Source organism: Strongylocentrotus purpuratus, unplaced genomic scaffold, assembly GCF_000002235.5.
Source record: "Strongylocentrotus purpuratus isolate Spur 01 unplaced genomic scaffold, Spur_5.0 spur5_scaffold_2, whole genome shotgun sequence".
NCBI classification, from domain to species: domain Eukaryota; kingdom Metazoa; phylum Echinodermata; class Echinoidea; order Camarodonta; family Strongylocentrotidae; genus Strongylocentrotus; species Strongylocentrotus purpuratus.
Window position 1 is genome coordinate 9,069,679 of NW_022145605.1, and position 20,507 is coordinate 9,090,185.

Below are 20,507 nucleotides of genomic sequence, written 5' to 3' on the forward strand. Positions count from 1 at the left end.
ATGTTTCTGAAATATTTTACGGCTAACTATAACAGGTTATTTGTTATGTAAGTCACGATTCGATAGATCATAAAAGCAATATTTTGATACAATTAATGTACATATAAAAATAAGTCAAACAATTAGACAATATATTTTCATATAATAAAATATGATCATATTTCGCCACTCCAATACTCAAGTATTTATAATCAAATTTAATGCATACGTAAGATATGTAGCTTATGTGTAGAAAAGAGGAGAAGCCAAAGAAGAATAAGAGGAGGAGGGAGGAGAATCACAAGAAGAAGGAGATAAAGAAGGAGAAGGAAAAAACAAAGAAAATGAAGAACAATAAAAAAGGAGAAGGAGATTATGCAGATGAAACACAAACTACTTTGTAAAATAATGCCAAGTGAGGATGAAAAAAGTAGTTGCATGAAATCTATTTGCTTTTTACTTCATCTTGTGAGAACAGTGCCTAATGTTTTTTATTAAAGTAAAATAAGAAAACCTACTCTGTTGGTCACAGTTGGTCCCTTCAAATCCACTGGCACAGTCGCAGTAATAAACAGTAAACACCTGAACACAGGTGCCTCCATTCAAGCAAGGGCCAGAAAGACAGGGTTCATCAGGGGCTGATATATATTATTATAGTATTAATGACTGCTTTGAGAGAAATAGTTGTTTTATTACGCTCAAGGGAAGGTTAGAATTGTGCTATTCCCCGAGGCTTGCCGAGGGGAATAGCCCAATTGTAACCTTCCCGAGAGCGTATGAAAACAACTATTTCTCGAATATTAAAGCAGTCATTAATACTTTTATATGCCGAAAAAAAATAGACTAAAAAATAAAAAATAAATTTTTTTTTTTTTTGGTCGAAGATGAGATTCGAACTCTTGCGTACAAAAGGTGATGTATCCAAAGTCAGCGCCTTAGACCTCTCGGCCATCGCGCGTTATTAACATGCTTGGCAGTTTTGTACGATATATACATTAAAATGGATTGAAACCGGCTTCGCGTGTGATGAATGCTTCGCAAAAGCTCCATGAAATGGACCCTTCTTTTACTTTTGCAATGCATATTGGCACGAACTTAGATCAAGATCTATCGGCAGATGTTGTTTTTTTGTTTTTGAGAGTTAATTTTCGTCTTCATGTCAACAATGCAAGATAAAATTGTCGGTAAGATCGATCGAGATTCAATTGTATTGAAATTGCCGACCAATTTTTCGCACACGTATGGTATCCTCCATCGCTCAAACCATTTTTTAACATGTAAACCTATGGGGTAACCATGGAGACTGACCTATTTTTTTAATAACCATGGTTATTAAAAATATTGAAATGTTTTATGCATGGTTACCGGGAATTTTACAGGAACAGTTGAAGTTTATGAATGCAATTCGACCAATCAGATGGCTGGATTTCTTAAGTGAGGTATATAAAATACGTTATAATGATAACAATAATGACAATTATATAAATATTAATAATACTAATAATTATTGTCATTATTATAATGAATTATACAAATAAGTAAATAACAGAAAAAGAAAAGAAAAGAAAGAATGAAAGAAGAAAAAGAGAAAAAAAAGAAGAAGGGGGAAAATAAGAATAAGTAGAAGAAAAACATACAAAATGAGGAGAAGAAGGAGATTGAAGAAGAAGAAGAAGAAGAAAAAGAAGAAGAAAACGAGGAAGATTAAGAAAAAGAATGAAGATGTGAAGAAAAAAAATATGAAAAAGAACAAAAAAATGAAAGAGAAAATGTACGAGAAAAAGTAGGACAAGAACAAAATGGAGGAGAAGGGAGAAGGAGAAGGTTAAGAATAATAAGATGGAATATAAAAATAGCGTAAACAAATGAGGAAAAACCAAAACATTTCAAACATGACAAAAATGATTTAGGGCAGGGTCATCTCTAACAGCTACATTCGTTTTGGCAGTGGAGAAGTCAGGGTGATGAAATAAAATACTAGTAAAACCCGATATACATTATACTTCTTCAAGATATAGTCGTTCGCACTTGTATGCGATAGGGACAATCAAATGTGGTGAAGGTGAATGTAACATGCCTGTTATACTTGTCTGACAGAACTGGCCGTTGAATCCAGGTGGACAGCCACAGATGTAAGGAGGAATGGCACCCGTAGAAGGTTGACAGACCCCTCCATTTTGACATTGGTTACTAGCACACGGGTCAAAAGCTGATGACAAAAAGGTAAAAATGTATGTGGTATGGTTGCAAGGTTCGTTGGTTTGTTTTAGGTAAATGCTGTAAAGGCAAGTGTACATTTGGTTGTAAGTGTAATCAACCAGGTGATCGACGGCTTTAAATCCTCTCCGAGGGACTTTGTGATGAGGAATAATGCCTTATCAAATGGCACTGGCTCATGGACTTGCTTTCCAACTAGGACCTCCAAGTTTCAATACGAAATCACTACTGTACCATACAACCTTTGCACCTCCGTATAATGAGCACTTCATAATTTATTAAATTTTTAAACAATTTATTGTTATTATTATAATTTTTATGGGGGGGGGGGGGCGGGTGTTTCAATAAAACTTATTCTCAGCAGCTGCATAAACGTAGTTACATTGTTTCGCAATTGATATGTTTTTTTTTTTTACAAGAATTCGTTCACCCGAAACTGGGTGCTGTATATGCTCAGTCTGAAGTAAATATCTAACTGGTGAATTTAGAACGAGAAACGACTTTCTCACTGAAGGCCCTTCACACTCATGTAAGATCAAAGCGATGTTAATAAAGGAATTACACCATTTCAATATTATTGCTAAGTTTATAGTAAAATCGACATGCCAGAGTATTTATCTTAAAAAAACAAAGAAACAATATAACCCATGTCATTATTGTAAGAGAAGAAGAGTAGGCTTTAGTATATATTACTAAGCAAAGAGATTCTGTCTCGATGGCGGTTTTTATGTTTAATTTAAGAAAATCACCCTGTAATTAGGAATTCAAAATATTAATACAGCTTCTAATGATATCAGTGGAGGCAGTGGCGGATCCAGGGTCAGTGAGCACGTGTTTCCCCCCGAAGCTTAAAAGAGGGGATAAAGAAAAGACGAATCATGTGCTGATGATCCTTTTTTTTTCTTTCTTTTTTTCCCTCGTAACAGATTTTCGGACTTGCCCGCCTCTTCTGCCAGAGAACCCTGCATCCGCCACTGAGGCAAAACATATACCCACCTTGAATAAGAGATGATGTCACATTTACCCAGAAGGCGCTGTACTCTCTAACAAAGGTTGCTCTGTTTACACAAAGGAAAATGTATTTAGAAACAATATACACTGTCCCCCATAAAGTTGGAATAAAACTTTTCCTCTACGTTTTCTTGAAATGATTGTGACGATATGGTATATTCTCGATAGACAAAGTTTATATCTTCTTAGAATTTTTTTTATCATTCTTTATACGAATAAAGAATATAAACTTTATTAATCAAGTATAAATATTATTGCTACAATCACGTCATGATAATATTCGGATTTTTATGGGCAAAGGTTTATAATGAAGAAAAAAGAAACGAGGGAAAATCCCATACATGTGATAGATTAAAACAAAACAAAAGAAGAGTTATTTAGAAAAATATCTCATGATTGATTCAGTTAATTCAGAATAATCTTTGTAGAACAAATTTCACTCTTTAAGAGAAAATACATTGAAAAGTAGTTTATAAAGTTAACAAATGTCTTATTCGTTACGAAAAGCAAATATGAGTAGTTGTATGACGTGACTACCATCATCAAACGTTCTTTGTTTGAGGTGTGATGAAGTGTGGAGAGAAAAATAACATGTACAGAGAGAGAGACACACACACACACACTCACACACCACACACATACGCTAACAGAAACAGAGAGAAAGAGAGAGAGAGAGAGAGAGAGAGGATGAGTAAAAAGACAGAAAAAGAGAAAACGGGTTTTACCATTTTAAGGCAACAATCAGTTGCATTGTACTTGGAAATCCAATAACAAAGGAAAGTCCTAGATATTTTTTCCCCATTCGTTGTACAGACAACATCCACATTTGTTATATAGTTGTTACCCCTTGGATCAAATAACAAGATAAATAACAGACTTTCCCCTTAATGAAGCCACGTTCAATAGCATCGTATTTGGGGTGCAATCATTCGCAAGTCACAAGGGCAAGTCCAATATGTTGTCCCATACTTGACCAACTACATCAACATTTTTGATATGTCAGAAGATTCTATCAAATTAAAATGTGGAATAAATAAAACTTCAAACTTCAAATAACAAAGATAATAACACTCTAGACGTTGATTTTTTGTTGTTCATCATTCTTTTCCGTCGGTAATGTATAGGATAGCAATGATAACATTTGTTGCACTTTCTCCCACACTTTTAGGCAATACTTACGCGATGTACACGTCACCATTACCAAGAGTTGGTGCAGTCCAAAGAAAGGAAGTCGTCGATGCCTTGTCCAGTCTGTTCCGATGAGTGACAGCACCGTCCGTTTGGCCACAGGAGACTGTCTGGAAGTTGGTCGCGTCCGTGGCTGACCAAGAACCGATGACATCGTTGGTGTCCACTCTACGTGCTAGGAGAAGTATCCCCTTATACTGTCCAGCACCAGGGCTTGTATTGATAGTGACTATAATCAATGTAATCAATATGAAAATCGTTTTTGATTTTTGAATTTTGATATATATATTTTTTTAAATAACTTTTTTGGTAAATAGTTCAAATGAAATTAATCGACGACTAATCATCGTTTTTTTAATTTTTAAATCCCTTGCTTTAGAGATGAGGAAGCTGCTTATTGTATGGCTAAAATGCTTTTTTTTTAAATTCTTGATTAGCTTATAATGACATTACCTTATTACCGATAATATGTACATGTACATTCTCACCATCTAACGTTTTATCTACGTATTGTTCGCTTTAAAGTCTATCTGTACTTGTTTGGCCAGGAGGGATTAGACCTCCCTGCATGGTCACTGACATGTGCTATCTCATCAAAACAGCTCTCAAGTAACATAAGAAAAAGGGGAGCATGGGGGACCAATGGTCATCGATTAAGCATTGTTTTCTATTTAGAGGGCGCAAGTAGCTATAGGTACTGCAGTGGGGCTTAAAGGTACTATGTCCCATTTGCAGCCAACATCAAATTCTGTAGAAATTTGCACTAATTATGAATATGTCACGTTTGTCCTATCTGTGAAATTTAAACGTTAGCAGTGTCCTGATATTCAAATTATGCAAGGAAACCCGTTTACTTTCTAGACTTCACTGGCAGACACTATTGAGTGACTGAGAACTTTTGTTGTTGTATTACCATACATAAAATGAGCTGTAAAGGTTACATGAGCATTTGTTTAAATCAATAACCCAATTCTTGTAATGACCAAAATTAAACTGATTGAATCTTTGCGCAGCACACAACGTACGACCATTCGGTACAAGGGTCTAAAAATCAGTCTATTACTTTAGTGATTGCAATCACTAAAATCGATTCGACAGATAATGGTTATAATTTTCTCACTTAAAGACATTTTCGAGCCCTTTCGTTTTGAGGGAAGTTCTTAATTAGTGTTATCTTTCAAATGCCGTTGGAATTTAACTTATTCATTTTTGACCTGAAAATGGGACATAGTATCTTTCATCCACATTTTCAACAACCAAAGCATGTACCACATATATCCGGAATCCTTATTCAAGCATTTTAGCATTTGTTATGCTTTTCGAATAAAGATCTTCATTTGCTGTTGAAGTTTTAAAGGTTAAAAATTGAACTTGTTATACTTTCACAAAATTATTCATTTACTTCGACTTGTTCTCTCTCTCTCTATCTCTCTCTCTCTAGTGCTATCTCTTTCTCTCTCTCTCACGCAAATTTCCGCCATATTCATTATGAATAATCAGAAGCCCCATTTATTAACTATATTGTTTTAAGTCATAATATTTTATTCATACTTTAGTATATTTTTTAATCGAAATTTAGTAAAAGATAATAATATATGTCACGACTAACCTGTCAGTGTCTGTGATGATGAATAGGTATTACTGTTGACACTGATGGCGTACGGGCTTGAAGTCACAGAAGGTGGTATACCATGGCCTGGTGTCATTGTGGTACACACATCGGGGTTCGATGCCACGGGTGCTCCAGAGGATCGAGCCTCAACCAAGACGACATTACAATTCCACAAAAACGCGAGAAAAACACCATTTACAATGGCGATACGTCTTTTACTCTGCGCCATGTCTAAGTTGTATACGAGAGTTACTAGCTGCCTATGAGCATTGTCGTTGGTTTGTGCTTCTGTATACCTTCATATTGAAGAAGCATCTTTCCCTTGTATAAACATGTATATTGTTGTTGTACCCTTGATAGATGCGTGTCAGTCTTTTAGAGTGCCCGGGAAACTCCTCCTCCTCCTTTTTACTAACCAAGTTATATTGAAAATATTAATATTGGCTATAGTGTATATAACTGGGGTTGTGTATTATGAAAACCACCAATCGCACCATTTTTTAACTTTCATTGTGATCTTACGTGTTAGGAGAGTTTTAGTTGACCATAGGATTACGTTTACCTTTACACCTTTTAGCAATGATATTATTTGGAGGGTTCCAATAAATCTCACTTTTATTTTACGTGTGTCCTCCTTTTCTTGTCAAGATGGATACAACTAGTTTTAGTCAAAAGCTCTTCTTCGTGACGTCCGTACTAGGTTGTAAATGATTGTCTATCAGATTAAATCTAACAATGTGTTTTGTTAATATTATGCTTATTGTGCAGTTGATACCTTACCAAATATTACGCACAGCTCATTTTGAATTTAGAATATAAATCTGTTAAGTCTTTTAACGACTGGCAATGTTCTCTTGACTCATACTCTTTCTGTTTTCAAGAGGGTATTAATATAATAGAAGCTATAAACACGTTTATATTTAATTTCACCGTAAGATTTTTTTTTTTTGAGGCCGCTATCCTAAATGCAGGCGTCGCTTATGATGATGGGCTCCTGTACTTTTCCACACATAGTTAGGATTATTTTATAAATTTATAATGCTATTTTATGTATATATGTAAATCACATTTTGACATGAAGTTATTACAGTTAACATATTACCTTACGTTTACATGTTCTTTGTTATTCAGTTATTGTATTTGAAAAAATGCAGACATGGTTTAAACAAAGAAAATTATGTGGCTTAAAGTTTATTCGATTTTTATTCATATTGTGAATTATACTGATGCCAGAACACACCCAATCGATTCTGGAACGTCATGGGGAGCGTACAGTGTATGTGTGTACGTTATTATCTTAAACCATGGACCTATTACATGCTTAAACCCCGATCATGAGGATCCCAGCGCAAAACTGAATCCAAGCCGACTTTATTCCGAGCGATTCTTGGCCACTGAATTGTAGTAATGCACCTTTTTAATCGGTGCATTTTTGGTCAGACATCGGTGTCTTCGATGTGACTGAGGTATTAGAATTTTAATCACAAACTTGCGAATTGGCATGTCTTTAATACCGATTTCTACATGATATGAACCTTGCGATGCGACCCTTCTATCTTGCTACGCCGCAATCAGACCTCCTAGCCTGCGGTATAGAAATAGACTCGTTCTTGTTCTTTGCCACGTCCTTATTATCACAGTCGGTTTGCTGAGGACGCAGGTGTCAAAGACAACATAGTACTGGAAGGTACTAGTGTCCGCGGTACCTTCTTTGTTAAATGGGTGTGACCATAAAAAGCACCATGAGGCATTGTCATTGACAAATGGCCATCACTTCATTTGTTTAAATCATTCACGTTTGTCTTTAAATATAGAACAGGTACATATTGTTCATTTTGCTTGTTGGGATGATACGTCATGTTTATTTCCTACACCACTGCTGGTTAAGTTCAGATGAAAAGGGAGACGAGATGATATAGGTACGTGACTTGCGTGTTTATGTCGTAGATGACGTTTATGTAGGTCGAAACAATTCCCGGACACCCCTTCATTCGAAATGACCTTGCCCCTGTCGCCTTCTCTCTAGATCTATCTCTTTCTCTCTCTGCCCCCCTCTCTCTCTCTCTCTCTCTCTCTCTCTCGCACACACACTCTCTCTCTCTCTCTCTTTTTTCGATCTGTCTCACTTTGGGTTGAATGGTGTCTCTATAAAGTGCTTTACAGGAATATTATTTCCTACATGAATCAGAACATGCCGCCTTTATAATGTCGAGGATTGAAAAGACACGGAACAACATCAATACGTAATAATGGTAGATCGGTAAGATTCGTTTAAAGACTGTTATTTATTCAAGAAAGAAATTCCACGTCTATCAACAAATAAGACACTATTTCTAAAGGAAAATAAGTACTTATTATTGTTTTGTTATTGTTATTACTACATGTATTACCATTATTTTCATTTATGTTATTGTTATCATTATCATTATCATCATCATTATTATTATCATCATCATTACAATCATGGTTATCCTCATTAAATATTGTAGTCGTTATTACCATTATTATTATAATCATACTCATCATCATGATCATGAACTGTAGTCGTTATTATCATTATTCTTTTAAAATCATCATCATCATCTTAATCATTATCATCTTGATAATTATTATTATTATCATTATTATCATTATAATCATCATTTTCATCATCATCATTATCATCATTATTATAATCATTATTGTCATGAACTATACTCATTATTATCATAATTTTCAAAATTATTATTATTGTCATTAGCGTTGTTGTTGTTCATGTATTTGTTAAAGTTATAAAGGTTATCAAGTATTTGTCGTTCGGCGTCACATGTGGCTTATAAGAGAATTTAATTATCATAACCCTTGGCCATGGATCTCTTCTCCCGACATAACTCATTGGTATGGGCAGTTGGTCCATTAGCTTACACCAGGGGTTTTCCATACTTGTCTCGTCATGAATAGTGCAGTGGGTCCTACGCACGGGACCTCACCATTTAACCTCATATCCGTAGGATGAAATATGGTGTATTTACAGCTAATGCATCTTTCTAATTCAATTTGGCAAATACATGTACAATATAGCATGTATTTTCATAATAGAAGTATAAATATAAGATTTGTAATGCGCCAAATTAACTTAAAATAAAATGCGCAAAGCGCACTATGAGTAAGAGTAACATTGAATATACGAAAATGAAAGGAAAAGATAAATTGTATGCCGAATCAAACCGTTAACTTTAAAGATTATCTAGAAGTAAATAGGTAATATATAACAGAAGTGTTTCAATAATTAGTTATGAATAATGATACCAAATGAGGAAATGTATAAGGTATTATTTGCTAACATTTGACGACTGCTCTAAAGATGAAAACCGATCGATGCAAATCTACTTTGTGTAACACTTTACGGGTTGTTTACTTAAATTACTGTTTCACCATTAGTTGGTTCATGAACAGTAAAAAGAAACACCCCCCCTCCCGCCCAAAATCATGGAATTTGAACTATTCAAAAGTTGTATAATATATAGTATTTACATGCCTCAAGCAGGGACATGTTATGTCTCTGCCTCAACCGAGGATCACTGTGTTTATGATAACCACAAGCCATAAAGCTGAGACTGCGAGTTGAAAGTTGTATGTAAGAATCGAACCTTGAGCTGTTGTAGCGGCTGGGGTAGTCACTGCATCTCCTTCTTCTACATCTGAAGATAAACAACGACAACATGTTTTTATTTAGTGGGTAACTATTTCTTTTAGCGTCTAACGTTTTGATACACAACCCATAACAGACGGAAACAAACGATTGGGAAAGTTGAAGACAATAGCAATCCTGAGCAAAGAAAATATATTTTATTACACCTAATCATTTCTAAATGTATTATATTACATCAATTTCCAGCAAATGCTTGATAGTTCCTTTTTGAAGATTGAAAGAGACAATGGATGGCGATTGCAACCCATTGATACAAAACAATGCGATGTTCCATTGTTGCAGATTTCTCTGTCCTTCTAAAACATATTTAAATACATAATTGACGATCATATTTATTACACGACAGACCCGTCGCAATATTTCTTTTAAATGTTGGTATACTTGATTACACACTAGATGGCGTACTTCATCATCATAATCATAATTTTCCCTCTTACTTGGGGGTACTGACTTTTGCGCCACGATGACGATCCCTCCCTCCACTTCTTCTTGTCTTAAGCATTTGGCTCAGCCAAACCATAGCGTACTGAGAAATATAGTTGTGACATTTACACACATACGCGATCAAAGGTCAATTCATGGAGCTTCAAACCGATTCCTCCCACATACGATCTCTATGGGAAGGAACTATTTGGAGCATTATATGAATTGGCCTATGATCACATATGTGTACGCGTGTCACAGCTATCTCTCTCAATACGCTATATCAGCTAAACCCATCTTCTTTTACAGTAAAATGAAAAGGATACAAGAAAGCTGCAGTCAAGCCTTCCCAACAAGAATGAACAGAATGTGAACACATGATTGACTTTTGTAACACCGTGACCCTGTGATCGCTCTGTCTTCACACTGGACACAGGGTGGCCACACTATAATGACACACTCTGACACACTGTGTGTGCATGTGTCCAGCCTAGTATGGTGACATGTTTGGCTGATATTGGAACACATTCGGTTGTCAAAAAGAGACGGAATAACTGGGTTATGAAATAGAAAGTGTGAACTCACCACAGAGAGCCCCAGTGAATCCTTCTGCGCACGTACAGGTGTACATTATTTCCCCAGTTCCCGGCACACACGTCGCGTTGTTGCTACATTCATTGCTTAGACAAGGGTCTACTTCTATAGACAATGGGATATGAAAGATAATATTTTATTACTAGCAAGTGCATAGGGAAAGCATTTCGAGGCGTTTTTGTAGTTTAATTTTCTTCTTCTTGGATACTTAGATGCAAAACATTCAAACCCTAGAAGAGATTAACTCTTTTATTCTCGACTTACATGTGGACTTGAAATGCATTTCCAACAACATGGACACAGTTAAAAAAAAACCCTCCAAGATTTATTTTTGCATGCCTTGCCTTTATGAATGCTATCAAAATATGTGTTGTACAAATCGTTTTACATGAAAAGCAGGGAAGCTGGATCATTCATGTTTATATGTTAATTAACGTTTGCACAATAGATAACATTTGAAAATTATAAAAAAAAAACTTGTAAATAAAAGAAACGGATTATTGATACTTAAAAACTAGATTTAAAAGATGCATTCTAAGGATATTCTTCATCAGAACAAAATGTTATCGTTTGCAAATGCAAAGAATTATCTAGATTGGAAAATACAATGGAATTTTTTTCTTTTGAACATACTGTGCACTTTGTAAGGCTACCCCGTCACACAGTATAAAGTTACGATTTTACACATAACAATTTAATATCTATTTATGAGGAGCTAATAATTTTAAAGCTTACGAGTATAGGTTTCCAATATTACATTAATATAATGAATTTAATACCCTTCAACATCAAAATAAGCAAATTTCAAAGTGATAAGAATATCAATTTTCGAGTTCTCTAATAATCAGAGTGGGTTTTTTTTTTACACCTATAGTGCGCATGCAATGGCGTTTTACGTGAAATGTGAACTTACCTAAATTACACATTGGACCAGTGAATCCCTCCGGACAAGTACATGTGTAGTTTCCGCCATCAGCGTCTGGGACACATGTCGTTCCGTTCATACACACGTTGTCAATGCAGGGATCGTCTGCAAATCCACATAAATGTAGTTAAGAAGAAAACAAATTGCATTTTCCTCGATAAATTTGGGGGACTAACATAGTTCTACTATCTTAGAATTGATTTGATTCGATTTCTTTATTTCATTATTCTTCACTCATGAGTTGGATTGTCGTTGTCAGCTAATATAACTGTTTACCAAATGGGTCCAAGCCAACCAAAGAAGGGGGAAAGTAGACATAAGCGCACGTAATATACTTATACTTAAATATTAAAAAAGAGGATCTTCTTTAGCATGATAATAGTGAACCACTCGCACTCTACAAACTAGCCATTAAACAATTGGGTGGAAGAAAAATTGTAGGTGGCTTGCATAGCGATTGATTCCACGAACTTCGCATCTTCAATTGAAGGTTTTTACCATACGACTTTCTACCCAAAAAGTTTAATTAATAAAAATTGATTGTCCTTTGTAATAATGTTTGTTAGTTGTTGTTTTCTACGCCTAGTGCGTTTGCGTTATATATGCAATATGATAAACTTACCTAAATTACACATTGGACCGGCAAATCCATCAGAACAGGTACATGTGTAGTTTCCACCATCAGCGTCTGGGACACATGTCGCTCCATTCATACATGAGTTGCCACTGCAAGGATCGTCTGCAAATCCACATAAATGTAGTTAAGAAGAAAAAATTGCATTTTCCTCGATAAATTTGGGGGACTAACATAGTTCTACTATCTTAGAATTGATTTGATTTGATTTCTTTATTTCATTATTCTTCACTCATGAGTTGGATTGTCGTTGTCAGCTAATATAGCTGTTTACCAAATGGTTACCAACAGCTCAAGTTGCTAAGAAAGGCTCCAAGAAGGCAGTCAAGGCCCCCGGCCCAGCGGTGGCAAGAAGAGGAACAGGAAAAGGAAGGAGAGTTATGGAATCTACATCTACAAAGTTCTTCATGAACAGCTTCGTCAACGACATCTTCGAGCAAATTGCCGGCGAATCTTCCCGCCTCGCTCAGTACAACAAAAAGCCAACCATCAGCAGATGGTTGACATGATGAATTGAGCCATGATGAATTGAGGTTTTCTGGTCTGTAAAGATGCAGCGAAAGATGCAGTCACCTACTGCGAGCAGGCAAAGCGAAAGACTGTCACAGCCATGGACGTGGTGTATGCACTGAAGAGGCGGGGTCGTACATTGTACGGCTTCGGCTTGAGCTAATATAGCTGTTTACCAAAGAAGGGGGAAAGGAGACATAAGCGCACGTAATATACTTATACTTAAATATTAAAAAAGAGGATCTTCTTTAGTATGATAATAGTGAACCACTCGCACTCTACAAATTAGCCATTAAACAAATGGGTGGAAGAAAGAAAATTGTAGGTGGCTTGCATAGGGATTGATTCCACGAACTTCGCATCTTCAATCGAGTGTTTAAACCATTCGAATTTCTACCCAAAAAGTTTAATAAATAAAACAAACAAATATAATTATTGTTAAAAATACAGTCATACATCTTCAAAGGGATTCGCTTCAGAATGGATATAGTGAACCATTCGCACCCTACCCAGTATCCACTTAATAGATGAGGCTGGAGGAGGAATGTAGATGCCTTGCTTATAGGGATCGAGCCCACGATCATTGATACTTCAGTCGAGTGTTTAAACTACTACGACTCTCTACAGATTGTACACATTGCTGGTTATATATGTATATATATATATATATATATATATATATATATATATATATATATTATACATAAAGATGTCTATATAATAGAATGAAAAATAGTCCTGCGGTGGTTGACGAGTGATGAAGAAATTATGAAACAACAATGAAACAACAATGAAACAGAAAATACTTTCTTATTCAGTTGTAGATATAAATATAGTCTTGATAGTTGAATAAAAAAGAAAAGGATGTAAAGAGGACAATAAAGTGCCCTCAAACCCAAAAGCTAAAGTGAAACGATTAACGCCATATACTTATGAAACAGAAACATAGATGAAAAATCTTCAAACCTTTTATTTTGTAGGGGTTGTTTTGAGAAAAAGAAATTATATGAGCGAAATCAAGGAAAAAATATTGAGCATGATGAAATTTAAAAATTTACATTTCGTAGTAAAAAAAACATAATTATTAATCCATTGGCTACCGGAATCTTGTGGATTCTGTATTAACTCTATGGGAATAAGAAAATGTAATAGTCAACTGGTTAAACAAACTGATTGTCCTTTCTTTCTTTCTGCTACCAGGCTACGACATGTATTTGTTCCTCAGATACTTATTTTTTTGATATTTCTTCAATGATCATCCCCAATCTTCATGTTATTGCTTGTTTGCTACAGGCTACATGTATGTTTTTGTTAACATTTAACGACTTCTTTTTAACTTAATGCTGAACAACTCTCGAATGGAATTCTTTGAAACGTACTTCCCATACCTTGGCACGTAGCTCCCGTATAACCAGGTTCGCAGTTACACTGAAGTGCGTCACCAATCTTACTCACACATATTCCATGATTGCTACACATTACCGCCGATCCAGTAAATAAAGCCTTGCATGCATCTGCAATTTTTCGATAAATAATCGTGTTAACGAGAAAAAACATTATAAATAAGAATTGCTTAACAATTAATTGGAAGTCACGTTGTGATATCAATAATGATATTGATGATACTGATTTAAAATTAATGCTAGAATTAAAAGTCCCAGTTATCATGGTAATCACAGTTTAGGTCATATGTAAATATGAGTTAATCTATGTGACATGGTTTCATTAAATAGACACGAATGATGATATTTAAGACTTCAGCATAAAATAACTGTTATGTAAAATTATTGGACAGAAAAATACACCACACACTCACTCGCTCCTACGCCTATACACACACGCGCATATGCCCACACGTCCCAGACTCCCAAACCCACTTACGCATCCACGCATATGTATTCTTTCTCTCACACAAAGGCATACACGCACACGCACATCCTACCCTTGTCCCCACAATTCAAAACCCACATCCTCACCTTCACCCTATTTTATTTGTCTGGATCAATTTATAACCAACAGGTGTCAAACTCGAAAGATTTTCTCATCATCCATGAATCATATAATTTGCGCTGTATCAAACAAGATTGATATCATATCTCTTTAACCCCTCAACTTTTTCCTCCTTTACTTATTCAATTACTTTCCTATCTCCCCCACCCCCCCCCCCTGCCCCTCTCTCGCTCACACAAAATGATTTGCCAATGTTGATCTATAGGATGGAACACCCGCTTTACTTGTAACCATTGCAGATATTGTAAGCTGTATGAATAACAGTGATATTACGTTTCTATAATTGACAAAATACGTATGTGAAGGTAAATATATATACCTTAACCAGTATACTCACCGGGAATTATCAGTGATGTCACATTTACCCAGAACGTTTGGTAATCTTGCACAAAAGTAGCGCTGGATAAATGTACATAAAGAAATAATGAATACATTTTGCATAACAAATTATTTGAGAGAAGTGTTCCAAATAAAAATATGAATTGATTCAGTTTAACTACCTCGTTAAACAGTTAGATGGCAGGGAATGAATTCCTTAAAATGCAAGAGGGCTGTAAAAACCGCAGTGCTATAGGCCGGATGATAGCAATAGAACGCTAAAGACATGTGCGCCATAGAAGAATCCATTTTTGGGCATTATCATTATCAATATTATAAGTAGAAGTAGTAGTCGTAGTAGCGGTGGTAATAGAAATATCATGATTTTATGTATCATTATTATTATAAGTGGTAGTAGTAGTAGTAGTAGTAGTAGTAGTAGTAGTACACTGTTGGTCATAATGGTGGAATAATTATTTTTACCCCACTGACAGTAATGGGGATTAATGCCCCATAAAAGGGCACTAATATAGCACATCGACACGGTTTTGATCCTGGGGGCTCACAGTAACGAGACCATTTCTTAGCCAATGAATCATGACTGTACGCAGCGGGCGCTAGGGTACGTCGACGCCCCCACAAAAACAAAAAAACTAAGAAAATGCAATAAATTTTCAATAATTCATTGCATTTTCCCCCAGTCCCCAAAAGGAAAAAATCCTCTGTAGGGTCATGCATTATGGTTCAAAGCGTGCACACATAGAATTTTTTTTATGTTGGGGGTCGGGGCAAAATGAAATGAATTATTGAAAATTTATTGAATTTTCTTTGTTTTTTTGTTTTTGTTGGGGCGTCGACGTACCCTAGCGCCCGCTGCGTACAGTCATGATTCATTGGCTAAGCAATGGCCTCGTTACTGTGAGCCCCCATGATCAAAACCGTGTCGATGTGCTATATTAGTGCCCTTTTATGAGGTATTAATCCCCATTACTGTCAGTTATGACTTAAGGACGTAGGTCCCCTAGTTGATTAGCATTGTAGCACACACATGCTTTAGCAATCACGCAGAACAAACACTCCCCAATTGTCATTCAATAAAATCTGAAAATGTATACTATTATCTAGATCGATTAGGAACAAATCATTGTCAAAATCATTCAATAAATTGGGGTCAAAATAATTATTCCACCATTATGACCAACAGTGTAGTATAAGATGCCATAAGAGTTTTCATGATATTTACGCCACATATATATCTGGCCCTCCCATATCGGGTGGAGTCCATGTGAAGGTATTCGTTAACGGTTTGACGACGGAATTCTGATGAGTCACAGCGCTGTCGTTCTGTTCATTACACGATACAGTCTTGAAGTTGCCCGAGTCCATGACGGACCACGAACCAATGATCTCGTGAGTGACCGCCTCATGCATTTGAAGGAAGATCCCTTTTAATCCTGGACTATCAGAACCCGTGTTGATCGTGACTGAATGATACAAGAACATAACAATTACATTTCTACCAAAATTGTTCGGCACATGTAATTTATTTGTTATCTTGAACATTCAGTGTAAGTTTTGTTGGATTCTGTGAGAGTTTATTTTCTATGTTTACCAGAATTCAAGTTTATCTTTAATAATAACAAACGATATTAGGAAAATATGAAACATGATCACAAAGATGATAACAAACTTTATTGGAGTATAAAACATGATTGCAAAGAATTCTAAAATGCAACCTAAGGCAATTCCAATAGCGTTATGCGTCACCTATCTATTAACAATATGCAACCATTATATTGACATATAACTTGAATTCGAACAAAATTTCTACTTAGTCAATACAATGGGTACTATAGTTGACTTTAATGACGGATTTTTGAAAGTCAAGCTATGCGATCGTGTTATAAGTAACTCATTACATGCTTTCCCAATTAATTATCCATCTAACGAAGTTCAAAAACAAGTAGAGCTGTTAAATTAATTAAACAATACACTTCATTACTCAATTGTGTTAAAATAAGACCGGAGAGTGCCTTAATAAAAGTTTTAAATGGTTGATATACGATATGGTTAAGTAAAGAGTAATTGTGAATATTACAATGGCAGGACTGTTCTTATATCAATGCAATAATTTATCTTTCAAAATAAAATGGTGGAGTAATTTTTCTTTTTTTAAATCCAATAGGTTAATAGATAGGATTCTCTTCAGTTAATCAATACAACCAACATTTTCATAAGCCACATTTTCTACGGCGTATTTCCTGAACATAATTTTATTATGCTTACGACAACGACTATGTAAAAAGCATTTTCTATTCCTAAATACTGTAATATGAATTAAGCTATTCAATGAATTCAAAATCATTTACACTTATTGATCAAATTGCCCTTCACCACGGATGGAGAAATGTTGGACTTCCATCTCTTCTTTTTGGGGGAGGGGGGGGGGGGAGGGAGAGAGTCGTTTTGACTCATCTTGGTAAACTATCTCACCGGTGAAATCCACTCCAGGTTTGTAAGTTTCATTCGCCACGATTATGGAATATGGACTCTCGGAAACTGATGCTGGTATACCATGACCTGGTGTCAAAGTGTTACATATCTCAGGATAAGATTCAACGGGCGCGCCGGTCGGCCTGGCGCGGACGAGGTTGTTCTCCAGAAGGCATAAATGCAGGAGTACAGCAAGGAGCCCCTTGAGTACTGTTCTTTACATGGGCATCATTTTGGATGTTTTACTGGTCATGTAAATAAAAATGAAAATTTCACACATTCCACATTTATAGTCAGTTGCCATAGCAAAGCATATTATCACTAGAGTAATGTTGTAATGGAAATGGGATAGTTTAATATTTATTTGTATAGCAACTCCACGAATAAATGGTGACAAACTCACAGGAAGGGATTATATCAGCAGATCTCGGGACGCAGATTTATAATTTGTAAGAAGGAGTGAGAATGATCATATTCCATACATCTGTTCGTCGGGTTGGTGTAAATATAAGAAAGATATGTTAATCATGATCATCTTTTGTTTTTATTTTTATTTTAGAACCCCCCCCCCTAAATAAAAAGATCATTTCAAACGTACATCGGTAGATTATCCGCTAGTTTCAACCTCGTGTTTCTAACGACCAAGATTTCAGCAAGTTATATAGCAAACTGGAAAAGTGATAATTAGCGTTTTAAAGTGCATGTTTTACGGTAATTTACGATACAACTACGGTCTTCAATTGATATAATTGAATGACTTACCTATAAACGTTCACAATACTAGCTGTGAGGAAAGTTATGTTGCGATACAAGGCAAGGAAGCAGGATGGCAAACTTCGTTCACTGAAATTAAGCTCAAACTGAGAACACACTCTGTGTTTATGAAATTGTCTGTCATATTAATTGATTGTATCGCCCTTGGACAATGTATATGGTCTGTCTGCATCATCGTTTGTTGTAATGGATCGATATGCTTTAGATTTTGCAAGCGCTGTATAATAATAAACGTAACAATAGTAAAAAAAAACACCTGATTAGCGTGGCATTGTTTTCAGGCTAAACATATGCAGGCTACCGACTACAACGAAATTGTCCACTAATATTATGTACGTTATTCTTCCCTCCCCAATTAACAGCACCAAGAGAGGGAGACAGACCCACACAGAGAAAGAGAAAGAGAGATGGAGAGAGAGAGAGAGAGAGAGAGAGAGAGGGAGAGAGTAGTTTATCATTCATGATCGAACTACATGTATATGTAATTCTACTAGTAGATACATGTCTAATTACAATGCCCAGATGGTGTTCTTCCCATCAATCTAACGCGATTTCAGTAGCCATGTGCATCACCTACCTATATATTGAAATGTGCGAAAATGACAATATACTTTTTTTTTTATATAACATGGTTTCTATGGGAGATACGATAGGGTATTAAAATTACCCATGAGTTGATCTTTCTAAAGAAAAGTTGCGATCGTGTTCTGCAAAAATGTACACACGTCATACAGAAGCCACATATTGATCAAATTGAGAAGGAATACGAAATTATTATATGTTTATTTATTTTAATATAATTCTAGCTTCAAACATATATTTATAACAAAATACAAATGTCGGTGTATTTACAAATATAATCATCAATTACATTATTCCTTTTTCAAAAGGGGACGTGATAACTGATAGAACCGAAAAGAAGCAAATACATGTATGTAGGGATTTTAAGAGTTGAGCACTATTGATGCAGGTAAATGTAGAGGAACCTCGCTATAGTAAACATCTCAAAAAACACAGAAGGTACTGTGATAGAATACAGAGAAGTGGGTTCCGCAAAATAGCCCTTTTATCATGAGCATTTATTGGAACGAGGTTCAACGGTACCAAAATGAATGCATCACATATTTGATTCTCGTATCACTTATCTGATGCTATTGCATTGTACTTATTCTATGTTGTTATTCTATTTATTTATTTATTTATTTATTAAAACATCTTTTAACAGGCTAACATTGATCAGCTCGCAGGCTGTTTAACATAATGGTCCTGTTTTACATTTAATACTCCCATGAACGCAGTTTGGGAAAATTCAACGTGTTTGGTCTCTTTGGTTTTCCATATATTCTTTCCAAAATATTATGAACATTAATTTACATAATTATAGAAGCATTGTTGAATCTATTATTAATATATTGTCTGATCTTAACTCCAGCATAGGGTTATCCACTTTATTCATCAGATGCACATTAAAAAAACATGTCTTGAAACACTTCTTTCAGACGAAAATTCCACTGTTAACTGATTAAGGAAGTATGATGAGTGAATCTCATTCTTCTGAAATTTTTAAACTTTATCTCTTTTTTCTCTCTATCACCGTGCGGTTAGGGACAATATTTGTGATATGCACTATTGTAAGTATGGCACATTATTATCATCATTATTACTCTTACTTTTATTGTAATTATTACACAAAGATTTGACAGGTGATCTGTACCATAAAAGAAAAATACAAGTAGCTTGGATTTGCACAATATACCACATATTGCAATGTATATGTACTGACCCGACTAAATATATAATCATGAAATATCATTGTCCTGAAATATCATACTCACATTTCAGATGGTGGTAAATTATTTTATACTTTATTTACCAATAAATCAGACAGAGTTTGATTTGAAGAACTTCCACAAATGTACTGTGGGCCCGTATTGTACTAACATTTCAACCCGACGTTGGGTTTGTGCTTTTGCTCAAAATCAGATTTAACAAAGGAAGTACTTACAAATCTTAAGTTTTTCTTTGTTATGTATTATAACCCAGGGTGGGGTTTTCATCTTAGTACAATACGGGCCCACTGTACATTCAGTCTTAGAAGTTTTATTAACAACATTTCCATTAAGCAAAA

General features: G+C 35.3%; 1 protein-coding gene across 1 annotated transcript; it reads right to left on the minus strand.

Moving 5' to 3' along the window:
* Positions 1 to 9,479: 9,479 nt before the first annotated feature.
* LOC105441097 (fibropellin-3) lies at positions 9,480 to 14,263 on the minus strand. Its single transcript, XM_030990992.1, has 5 exons — positions 14,173 to 14,263; positions 12,263 to 12,379; positions 11,629 to 11,745; positions 10,707 to 10,820; positions 9,480 to 9,687 (listed from the first exon to the last, which is right to left on the minus strand). The coding sequence occupies exons 1-5, from the start codon at positions 14,261 to 14,263 to the stop codon at positions 9,554 to 9,556; spliced, it is 573 nt and encodes a 190-aa protein (XP_030846852.1). The 3' UTR covers positions 9,480 to 9,553.
* Between the last annotated feature and the right edge of the window lie 6,244 nt (positions 14,264 to 20,507).

Coding starts and splice junctions, on each gene's coding strand:
- LOC105441097 (XM_030990992.1), bottom strand. CDS start 14,263: ATGTGTAGCAATCATGGAATATGTGTGAGTAAGATTGGTGACGCACTT. Junction 10,821..11,628: donor TGGTCCAATGTGTAATTTAG/GTAAGTTCACAT, acceptor CATTGTCTATAG/AAGTAGACCCTTGTCTAAGC. Junction 9,688..10,706: donor ATTCACTGGGGCTCTCTGTG/GTGAGTTCACAC, acceptor GTTTATCTTCAG/ATGTAGAAGAAGGAGATGCA.